The sequence below is a fragment of the Rhinopithecus bieti genome, unplaced genomic scaffold (genome assembly GCF_001698545.2).
Source record: "Rhinopithecus bieti isolate Rb0 unplaced genomic scaffold, ASM169854v2 scaffold_56806, whole genome shotgun sequence".
NCBI classification, from domain to species: Eukaryota; Metazoa; Chordata; class Mammalia; order Primates; family Cercopithecidae; genus Rhinopithecus; species Rhinopithecus bieti.
Genome location: NW_016823424.1, coordinates 1757433 through 1769516, shown reverse-complemented (window position 1 = coordinate 1769516; position 12084 = coordinate 1757433). Strand labels below are relative to the sequence as shown.

Here is a 12084-nt window from a genome sequence, read left to right as displayed (position 1 = left end):
ATTCTAAGAGGTTAGAAGGCGTATTGCATAGGTTAGACAAGTAAGTGGCATAACTTAGTTAAGATTAGTGATTATCTACCTAGCCACACCCTTCAAAGCCAGGAGTAGGATTCCCTTGAATTTCAGTTCAGTGGTCTTGCCTTCAGAAGTGAGCAGGGATGAGATTCTTCCTGAGGCCTGTGTGTCAAGGCTTAGCACCTGCCTCTTGCTCATCCTGGTGCATTGGCTACCAAGAGTGCTCAGTGCTTTGTTGACTGTATCCTATGGATAGCCTGATATCTGGGCACATAAAGACTCATTTGGACCCAAAAAACATGAACCTACAATCATATTTTTCTGTCTCTCCTGTCACTGATCTCTCCCTGTCCAATTAAGAAATACACCTTCAGTCTACATTTGAGCCAATGTCTTACATTTAAACTTCAAATTAATTTTTTTATGTTTTTATTTTAATTTAGGACAGAAAAAAGATCATTGTAGAAAGCAGGGAATATATGTGATACAGAAAAAGTATATTTTTTAATGGAAAAAGACAAAGTATAAATACTGGATTATAATAACCTTTTCAATACCTTGGCATTTCCAGAATCCTTGGGAAAATACTATTGTACCTTCTCACTTATTATTGGCTTTTAAACTTCCCCCCAGTGGTTGTCTTTCTAACCTGGAGGCCTCCTCAATTCCTGATTTTTCCATTTGTTTCTTTGACACATATTTACTGAATACCTACTGTGAGCTAGGCACTATAGATACAGCTATGAACAAGATAGATGTAAAAAAATCAATCATAACCATGACAAATGCTACAGAAGAAATTATAAGATGCTACTGAAACACTAGTAACAATGGGGAAGGAGAAGAGTTGCAAAGTCAGAGAAGGCTTTCTGGAAGAATTGACATTTAAACTGGGCCTTGAAGGATGAGTAGGATTTAGCCACAGAGGACAAGATAATATAGCAGTGAGCATTCCAGGCAGAGGGAGCAGCAGGTATGAAGGCCCCAAGGCAAGTAAGAGCTGGTCTCATATGGGGAACTAAAAAGTAGTCAGAGCTGTGAAAGTGTTTCCAGGAAGAAAGGAGCCACATGTTGGTAGAAGGAACTTTCTTTTGCTTTTTAAGATGTATTCACTTAAAAATCGATACTTGGGAATACTGATAATTTTGCTGACCTATTATTATTCTCATGGTATAAATATAAAGTGGCCATATTTCAAGAGTGGTGCTGTGGGGAGGAGTAGCAGCCAGTGGCTAAGAGGGAGGCTGGGGGAGGTGGGGAGGGCTTTGAGGTGCCTCTGATTCCGGGGATTCTGTCTCCTCAGGCCTGAAGACAATTGTGGGTGCCCTGATTCAGTCTGTGAAGAAACTGTCGGATGTGATGATCCTGACAGTGTTCTGTCTGAGTGTGTTTGCCTTGATCGGACTGCAGCTGTTCATGGGGAACCTTCGAAACAAGTGTGTTGTGTGGCCCATAAACTTCAACGAGAGCTATCTCGAAAATGGCACCAAAGGCTTTGATTGGGAAGAGTATATCAACAATAAAAGTAGGTGGCCTTTTCTCTGCAAGAGGAACAGGAAAAGTCTGTTCCTAGTTCATGTGGTCAGAAGCTACACAGGGCTTAAAAAAGTAGTTGGAGGCCGGGCACGGTGGCTCATGCCTGTAATCCCAGCACTTTAGGAGGCTGAGGCAGGCGGATCACCTGAGATCAGGAGTTTGAGACCAGCCTGACCAACATGGAGAAACCCTGTCTCTACTAAAAACACAAAGTTAGCGAGGCATGGTGGTACCTGCCTGTAATCCCAGCTACTCGGGAGGCTGAGGCAGGAGAATCGCTTGAACGCGGGAGGTGGAAGTTGCAGTGAGCCAAGATCACGCCATTGTACTCCAGCCTGGGTTGGCAACAAGAGCAAAGCTCCGTCTCAAAAAAAATAAATAAATAAAAGAAAGTAGTTGGAGCTGGAAAGGAATGGCAATGCTACTAGAACTAGCCTTGTGAAATTATTCCTTTCCTCGAGGTAGGATTGTATTCAGAAGCCCTCAAACATCAGCCCTCTCTCGTGTCTTCGCATGTACCCCTAAACTTTTTCTTTGAAATTCAGGCTTAGAAGCTTGATAAAAGTTATTTTTTTCCCTAGCTGAGTTACTTGGGGTATTTACACATTTAGTCCAGAATGTATCTATGGAACTCAACTTTTCTTAATACTACTAAGACTATCGCAGTCGATCTAGTCTAGGGAATCAGGTGATCTTCAAGGCACTATTCAATCCTATTGCAGTTGAGGAGTTTTTAATCATTTTATTTGAGGAACCAAAGGAAAATTTGATGTAGTGATACTTTAGACTCATGAAAAAAGTTAGCTATGTCACTATTTGTCATTCCTGAGAAAATAAAGTCAGTTTAGTATCCATAAGAAAATGTTGCAAAGGAGATTTCAGGGACATATGCTGGAAAGGAAAACATGCCTTGTAATTTAAAATAGGACCTAGTATCTAGTGACCAATGAGCTCTAAAATATCTTTGATAAAGACAAGTTGTAAGGATGGAAGAATAGAGTGGTATAAAGGGGTGTAGGACTCAGAAAACTTACTTTTAGGCCTCTTTGATTCAAGTACCAGAATCTGGCATATAGATTAGAAGTATGAGTAGAAGTTGGGTATCTGTGAAAACTATATTGCATCAAGAACTTTGGGGTAGCACTTTTAATTTGTAAATATATATAAGAAAATCATTAATGGGAAAGAATTCTTATCAGCTGGCCACAGCTGTTGGAAAAGATTTATGAGCTAAAATCAATAACTGTTTCTGCTAGGGCTGGTTAAGAACAGTGTAGGCCGGGTGTGGTGGCTCATGCCTGTAATCCCAGCACTTTGGGAGGTCGAGGTGGGCGGATCATGAGGTCAGGAGATCAAGACCATCCTGGCTAACACGGTGAAAACCCGTCTCTACTAAAAATACAAAAAATCAGCCGGGCTTGGTGGCGGGCGCCTATAGTCCCAGCTACTCAGGAGACTGAGGCAGGAGAATGGCGTGAACCTGGGAGGCAGAGCTTACAGTGACCTGAGATCACGCCACTGCACTCCAGCCTGGGCAACAGAGCGAGACTCAGTCTCAAAAAAAAAAGAACAATGTAACCTTATTCTCTCATTCATTTAAATCTGCCTGTTCATTTCCTTTCTCTTCAAACTTTTCTAGCAAATTTCTACACAGTTCCTGGCATGCTGGAACCTTTACTCTGTGGGAACAGTTCTGATGCTGGGTAAGTAGCTCACCTAGTTTGATTCTCTTTCCTTAAAAATGTACCTATTATTAGTTGAGTCAAAATAGGCAAAATGTTTACTTTTCTCTGTGCTCAAGTAGTAGACCTTACAATTGCATCTGACCTATCGGTTGGCATAGATTTTCTGTTTCACATTTGTCCACCTAAAGTTGACATTTCACTAGTAAGTGACTGTGCTTGTAGTCTCAAGCCAAAATGAAAGAATCCAAGGATAGAATCAATAACACCAGATAGCTTACCTGCCTCTTGGGGACTCCTCTCATCCTATATTACAATAGAGAGTAAAGATACCGTCTTAGTGATAGTTATGGATCCAAGGATGACCCAAAATATGCTTGACCTGACAGCATAGAGGAGGAAAAAGAGTAGCAACATAGTATTTGAGTCTTGATCCTGATAATTCCTGCTCTAAGACCTTTCGCAAGCCATTTAACTTATCTGAACCTTGGTTTTTTTTTAACCCATAAAATGGATTTATTTAATAAGCCATGCTCTCTCTTTCTCACAGGGTTACTCTAAGAATCCACTTACATTACATGGAAGTGCTTTGTAAACAGAGGGCTTTATAAATGTAGGGTGGTAGTGTCATTTTTCAGAGTATATTGGTCCTCTAAGAACTGTTGTTTTAACATGACTACAATGTCTAGAAATCCATTTAATTTCTATATTAAAGTAGACTACTAGAGATTACATTGAAATAAATATGAGGTGAATCTAAAAGCAGGAGAAATGGTGTAACTGAGGTAACTGAAATCCCCATTATGACTTAGGTTGTCACAGTGAGTGTAAAGAAAACAGAAACGATTAAGAGGAACTTCTGGCCGGGCGCGGTGGCTCACGCTTGTAATCCCAGCACTTTGGGAGGCCAGGGCAGGCGGATCACGAGGTCAGGAGTTCGAGACCAGCCAGGCCAACACAGTGAAACCCTCTCTCTACTAAAAATACAAAAATTAGCCAGATGTGGTGGCAGGCGCCTGTAATCCCAGCTACTCAGGAAGCTGAGGCAGGAGAATTGCTTGAACCCAGGAGGCAGAGGTTGCGGTGACCCGAGATCATGCCATGACACTCTAGCCTGGACGACAGAGCTAGACTCTGTCTAAAAAAAAAAAGGAACTTCTAGCTGTTTGTCATTTGGGATAGTAGCGAAGTTAAATTTGATTGAATTGCACATTGATATGAATCTAGAACAGTACTTCTCACACTTTGGCATGCATAAGAATCACCTGGCATACCTCTTAAAAATGCAGATTCATAGATCCCATATCCAGAACTTTTAATTCCTAGATTTGGGTAAGGACACAGGAATCTGCATTTTTAAAGAACATGCCAGGTGATTCTGATCCTAGACTGTCCCCAGAAGTTGGCTAGCTGCTTATTTCCTTCTTCTTTTTCTTCCAATTTGTTGTCCTGGCTCTGTCAATGGTTATTTATTATCTCCAAGGTCATGGCTGGTGGAATTATGTTAAAAGTCCTGAACTTCCCTTTCTTTCTTTAGGCAATGCCCAGAGGGATACCAGTGTATGAAAGCAGGAAGGAACCCCAACTATGGTTACACAAGCTTTGATACTTTTAGCTGGGCCTTCTTGGCATTATTTCGCCTTATGACCCAGGACTATTGGGAAAACTTGTATCAATTGGTGAGTAATACCTCTTTTCCTTTGGCCATAGAGTTTGCATGAGCATATATGGGGTTGGGGACATTCTGTGTGGGAGACATTCTGTGTGAGAGACATTTAGTAAAGACATTATACAAGATCTAACTGTTGTGTTTCCCACAGTCAGCTGGTTTTTGATATTAGGTGAATTCTGTCAGTTATCATCCCTGTTTCTTGAATGCTCATTCATGTATAGCTGTAGATTCTTACAGCCTTGACGGCCTCTTGTCTGACCTAAGAATCTGCTATCTCTATCTACTTCCTACTGTTTATCCTCTGCAGCGTGTCTCCTTTTGAAAATTTGGGCTTAGGGTTTATTTTTTTTGCTTGTTTTCTTTTGTTTTGTTTTTGAGGTAGGTACTACAGGCATGTACCACCACACCTGGCTAATCTTTCTACTTTTTGGAAAGTTGGGGTTTCACTCTGTTTCCCAGGCTGGTCTTGCAACTTCTGGCCTCAAGTGACCCTCCCACTGTGGCCTCCCAGAGTGCTGGGATTACAGGCGTGAGCCACCATTAGGGCTTCTGTTTAGGAAATATTAAACACCTCTTTGTGCAAGGCACTATATAGATGGAATTTCCATAAGGACCTTGGAGTATAAATATATCAACATTTTTGAGATTTGTAACACATTTGGACTTGTTCAAGCAGGTTGTACAGATAAAAATAAGGTCAGTAACACTCTATTGGGCTACACTGGTGACTCTGGACAAGTCATTTAACTTTGCTGGTTGTAATGAAGTTAGTGTAAGTGATTGCTAAGGGTCTTACAGCTTAGAAATTTTATGACAGTCCATTGTTTTCTGTTTGTCATTTGGTGATACCAGTTACTTTGAAAATGAAAAACATGTCCCCTCAGGCATGAAGAAACCTCTTTTAAGGGAAGTTTCTATTTCAAATCTCTTGAGTTAATTCTTACCTTTCTGTTGGACAGCCTAGAGTTCCCTCAGGTTCAGTGTTTCTCATGAAATATTTGTGATTCATGCTGTTTCTTTCTTTTTCTTTTTTTTTTTTTTGATACAGAGTTTTGCTGTGTCGCCCAGGCTGGAGTGCAGTGGCGCAATCTCAGCTCACTGCAACCTCTGCCTCGTGGGTTCAAACAATTCTCCTGACTCAGCCTCCCGAGTAGCTGGGATTACAGGCATGAGCCACCACGCCCAGCTAATTTTTGTATTTTTAATAGATACAGGGTTTCACCATTTTGGTTGGCCAGGCTGGTCTCGAACTCTTGACCTCAGGTGATCCGCCTGTCTTGGCCTCCCAAAATGCTGGGATTACAGGTGCAAGCCACCGCACCTGGCCCATTTTGTGGTTAACAGAATAAAGATGAAAACTCTGTAATAGTGGGTTGCATGTACATAATCTAAAACCTAGTTTCCTTCTGCCTTTTTTTTCTTCCCTACCATCCTTTATGTCATATTGTCATATCCTTTTAAAACTCATCCTATTGCAAAAGAATAAGGAAGGGCATCACTCAAGATGGGGATTTCCTGGCCAGACGCAGTGGCTCATGCCTATAATCCCAGCACTTTGGGAGGCCAAGGCGGGTGGATCACTTGAGGCCAGGAGTTCGAGACCAACCTGGCAAACATGGTGAAACCGCACCTCTACTAAAAATACAAAAATTAGCCGGGTATGGTGGCGCATGCCTGTAATCCCAGCTACTCGGGAGGCTGAGGTGGGAGAATTGCTTGAACCTGGGAGGTGGAGGTTGCAGTGAGCCGAGATCATGCCACTGCACTCCAGCCTGGGTGACAGAGCAAGACTCCGTCTAAAAAAAAAAAGAAAAGATGGGGCCGGGTGCAGTGGCTCACACCTATAATCCCAGCACTTTGGGAGGCCGAGGCAGGTGGATCACAAGGTCAGGAATTCAAGACCAGCCTGGCCAACATAGTGAAACCCCATCTCTACTAAAAATCCAAAAAATTAGCTGGACATGGTGGTGGGCACCTGTAATCCCAGCTACTCGGGAGGCTGAGGCAGGAGAATCGCTTGAACCCGGGAGGCAGAAGTTGTAGTGAGCCGAGATTGCGCCATTTTACTCCAGCCCAGGTGATAGTGTGACACTCCATCTCAAAAAAAAAAAAAAAAAAAAACAGATGGGATTTCTTGCAACTTGGACCTGATTTCAGAGACACAGTATATCTGTTAATGCTATTTGAGGACCAGTAGATAAATAAGCTGCAGTCTTGTATTTTCTTTATACTTGTCTTAGCCCAAAATCAAACTTTTTTTTTTTATGAAAGGAGTATATAGGGAATATTTAGAAAAATGAGAGAGGATTTTTTTCTCACAATGGTTGGGAGATAACTACTGCCATTTAATGTGAGTTGAGGATAAGTGAAACCATTCAACCATTGGGAATACCGAGTGCCCACAACAGGAAGGAGTACTGTACAAGGAAACACAGTCCTGTTCAAAATGCAAATAGTGCCCTTACAGAGGAACTTGGCCCATTAGCTGTTTTCAGCCTGGTTCATTTGGTACAAGTGACTCAGAAAATGGCCTTTGTCTTTGCAGACCTTACGAGCAGCTGGGAAAACATACATGATCTTCTTCGTCTTGGTCATCTTTGTGGGTTCTTTCTATCTTGTGAACTTGATCTTGGCTGTGGTGGCCATGGCTTATGAAGAACAGAATCAGGCAACACTGGAAGAGGCAGAACAAAAAGAGGCTGAATTTAAAGCAATGTTGGAGCAACTTAAGAAGCAACAGGAAGAGGCACAGGTTGGTGATTAATTCTTTGCAATAGACCTTCCTGCCAGATCATGGTGACTAAGGCCCCATCTGATTTTCACTGCAGTTGATCTTTTCTAGGCATATTTTCAAATAGAGGTCATTGGTCTGATGAAAATAACCCAAGTAACAACTGCAGATGGTTGATCCAATTATTCAATTTGTCTTAATGGCCAAATTGTTTGTTCATATCATCTTTTGTTGAATTTCTCAACTGTTCAATGTGCAACTGCCATGATGACTGGGAAGAAAAAAGTGACCAGGGTGGTTTTTTCTTTTTCTTGGGAAAAATGTTAAGATTCCTGTGGTCATAAAAAGTATTATTTCTAATTTAAAAGAAGATACAGGCAAAATATTAAAGTAAAACTTGAAAGACATTTGTGATCTCATCACCTTAACACTTAACTTTCTAATCCTTATCTAAATATACATGTATTTATACATTTTTAAGACCCATAATATATAATGTTACTTAGCATTCATTTCCAGACTTGCTCAGAAGGGATCCTCTGGTACCAAGGCAGCAGCCAAGTCCTTGTCTGAAATGCTCAAGAGAATAACTCCCAAAGTTCTCCCCACTGGGTTCTGCTCTGTTCACTTAGGACTGTGTGCCGGAATACACAGAAACCCTCTAACAGTCTAGGTTTCCCGCCTCCGTTTTTTCTCCTTTCCCCTAGGTAGGGAAATGTTCTGTACTAACTGGTTGGCCTTGGGTGGCTCCAGCTAATTGCCCTGATCTGGCTTCCCTGCTGTGGCTTCTTCCCTAGGCTGCTGCAATGGCTACTTCAGCAGGAACTGTCTCAGAAGATGCCATAGAGGAAGAAGGTGAAGAAGGAGGGGGCTCCCCTCGGAGCTCTTCTGAAATCTCTAAACTCAGCTCAAAGAGTGCAAAGGAAAGACGTAACAGGAGAAAGAAGAGGAAGCAAAAGGAACTCTCTGAAGGAGAGGAGAAAGGGGATCCTGAGAAGGTGTTTAAGTCGGAGTCAGAAGATGGCATGAGAAGGAAGGCCTTTCGGTTGCCAGACAACAGAATAGGGAGGAAATTTTCCATCATGAATCAGGTAAACTCTTCTTTTTTCCTATACCTTTTCCAAAAATGTATTTTTTATTAAGGTAAACTGTGAATATATGTATTATACCATCTTTACCATTTAAAGTTTACAGTTCAGTGTTAAGTACAATTATATTCTTCTTTTTCCTCTTTCATCCCCTCTATCCCCTCCTCTTCCTGGCCTCTAGTAATCACCAGTCTACTCTCTACCTTCAAGAGATCCACTTTTTTAGCTCCCACATATGAGCTTATTTCACTGAACATCATAACCTCTGGTTCCATCTATGTTGCTGCAAATGATAGGATTTCATTTTTTTTATGGCTGGATAGTATTCCATAATGTAAATATACCACATTTTCTTTATCCATTTATCTGTTGATGGGCACTTAGGTTGATTTCATATTTTGTCTATTGTAAATAGTACTACAATAAACATGGGAGAGCAAATATCTCTTTAATATATTGACTTACTTTCTTTTGGTTATATACCCCATAATGAAATTGCTTTTGGTTATATACCCCATAATGAAATTGCTGGTGTATTAGTCTGGGTTCTCTAGAAGGATAGAACTAGCAGGATATATTTATATATCTTATTAGTGTGTGTGTGTATATATACGTGTATATATATATGTAAAGGGGAGTTTATTACGTATTAACTTACACAATCACAAGGTCCCACAGTAGGCTGTCTGCAAACTTGAGGAGCAAGGAGAACCAATCTGAGTCCCAAAACTGAAGAGCTTGGAGTCAGATGTTCAAGGACAGGAAGCATCCAGCATGGAGGAAAGATGTAGGCTGGGAGGCTAGGCCAGTCTCACCTTTTTATGTTTTTCTGCCTGCTTTATTTTCACTGGCAACCAATTAGATGGTGCCCATCACATTAAGGGTGGGTCTGCCTTTCCCAGCCCACTGACTCGACTGTTAATCTCCTTTGGCAACACACCTCACAGACACAGATCAATATTTTGCATCCTTCAGTGCAATCAAGTTGACACTCAGTATTAACTATCACAACTGGATTATATGGTAATTCTATTTTTAGTTTTTTGAGGAGCCTCCATACTCTTCTCCAAACTGGTTGTACTAACGTGCATTCCCACAACAGGTAAATTCTTTACATTGGCTCAATAAGCCTAAAAAAATCTGGTTTTTCTAATCCCACTTGATTTTTATTTTCCCCTTTGGCCCTATATTTTCCAGGCCCATCGCTGCATCCTCATTTCTACCTCACTAAGCTCCATATTGTTCTCCTCTGGGAGTAAGTGTTACCAGCACATTTGGAACATTCTTCATTCTAATCCTGCCCTCCCTTCTCTGATGTAGAATTCAACCCTAGACTATGTGATCACCTTTGGCAGACTTGCTTGGCAGTAAAGTATATGTCACACCAGCAATCTTCATGTTCTAAAACATCAGGGAGAGCGTTTCTCCTCTAAGCATCAGAATTTAGCTCAAACATCTCTGTTTAAGAATTGCATTTAATTACAGGGGACAATAATAATAGGAGTCATGAAACAGGACATCTTATTTGAGCATGGCAAGTTCTACTGATTGATTATTCTGGATATATAGTATCACACTGATAAGTTAGCCTATGGTAGATTGAAAGGCTCCAGTTTTTCCCAACTTTGATAAATAAGGAAATTAAGCAAAAAAGAGAAGAGAAGACTTAGGGTAATTGTTGAGCATTCTATTACTATAGATGTTATCACATAGATAGGTATTTTTGGATTTCAGAGAACACTACCAAAATCCAATTCTTAGGCCATTTAATTTCCCATTTTAAAGAAATGCTGGAAAGTTGGTAGGTATAGAATAGATTATAGTTACTGTTTATGGCAATATATCCAGTGTCTTTTTTCCCAGAGATGATTCGTTTTCCCACTTGCATCTCTCACTTTCCAGTTCAGTCTTTTGCCAGTCTTACTCATTTCAGGGGATGAGCAAAATCCCTCATGTCCATCCCTTTCTTTCCATTCCTTAGCCTTATCTTAGTTTTGGCTTTACGATTGCATTATTTTGTTCTACTGCGTTTGTCCACTGCAGTTTTGTTTTCTCTAGTCTTTCTCCTTCTCCTTTGTATTTTATACACTGTCAACAGATCACGTCCTAAAATGCACTTCTCATCATTCATGTAGTAGGCATTTATGGAGTACCTACTACATATCAAGGATTGTGCTAGGTCCTAGGGCTTAAAAGGTGATTAAAATATCATCTCTACCCTACAGAGCTTACAGTACAGTGAGACAGCCAAATACACTAAAAAATTATGTAGTAGCATGTATTATTCCATAATTGAGATATGCTGGGGGTGTTAGAAAAGCACAGATCTATCCCAACATGGAGATTCAGTAAAGAGTTTCTGGGAAAGGTAAATTTCTGAACTGAAGCTTAAAGGATAGACAGGAATTAGGTAGTGTATGTGTGTGTTGGTGAGGGAGCAATAAGGAAAAAAGGACGATCTAGGTTTAGAAGGGAAGCATATTCCAGTTTAGACATCCAAAGTTTGAATTAATTTGTTGGATAACCAAGTAGAGATTTTTTTAGACAAGGATAGGCAAGTGATAGCTCAGGCAAGAGGTCCTGAGCTGAGAGGTGGTGATTGAAACTGTGAGACTTGCGGAGATTACTCAAAGAGAATGTGTCAGTTGGAAGAACAGTGAGCCAAAGACATGACCATTGCTGTTCACCGGCATAGGAGATGGAATTCAGGAAAGAAAACAGATAAACAGTGTTGGAGGAGCTGAGAAGGCCAAGAGTTCAGTGAAGTCAGGACAGTAGCGATGTTGGAGAAGGCAGGGCAGTGATCAGTGGATTGAAATTTAACAGAGATGCTTAGTGAGGTCAGAACTGAAAGTGTGCATTGGATTTGGCAATATAAAGTCATTGAGGACTTTAAAGACATGTTTTAGTCCAGATTAAGGAAGGATGCCATGTTAAGTGGGGAGTGGAGGCAATGAGTATAGACTTCTCATCCCAGCTTCTTTAAAGAGTGTGGGTGGAAATAAGCATGTTTATAATCTGTGGAAGAAAGAAAAACAGAAGAGGGAGATGCGTTAGAAAATGAAACAGAGGCCGGGCGCGGTGGCTCAAGCCTGTAATCCCAGCACTTTGGGAGGCCGAGACGGGCGGATCACAAGGTCAGGAGATCGAGACCATCCTGGCTAACACTGTGAAACCCCGTCTCTACTAAAAAATACAAAAAACTAGCCGGGCGAGGTGGCGGGCGCCTGTAGTCCCAGCTACTCGGGAGGCTGAGGCAGGAGAATGGCGTGAACCCGGGAGGCGGAGCTTGCAGTGAGCTGAGATCCGGCCACTGCACTCCAGCCCCGGCGACAGAGTGAGACTCCGTCTCAAAAAAAA

The 12084-nt window shown here is 41.3% G+C and overlaps 1 protein-coding gene across 2 annotated transcripts in view; it reads left to right on the top strand.

Annotated features, from left to right (window-relative positions):
• SCN8A (sodium voltage-gated channel alpha subunit 8) overlaps positions 1–12084 on the top strand; it is a 218556-nt gene that overhangs the window by 105440 nt on the left and 101032 nt on the right. For both annotated transcript variants that reach the window (XM_017861547.1, XM_017861546.1), the window contains exons 7-11: positions 1319–1540; positions 3191–3254; positions 4771–4912; positions 7451–7657; positions 8434–8727. In XM_017861547.1, coding sequence (XP_017717036.1) covers positions 1319–1540; positions 3191–3254; positions 4771–4912; positions 7451–7657; positions 8434–8727 — 929 coding nt within the window. The remainder of the gene's footprint in view (positions 1–1318; positions 1541–3190; positions 3255–4770; positions 4913–7450; positions 7658–8433; positions 8728–12084) is intronic.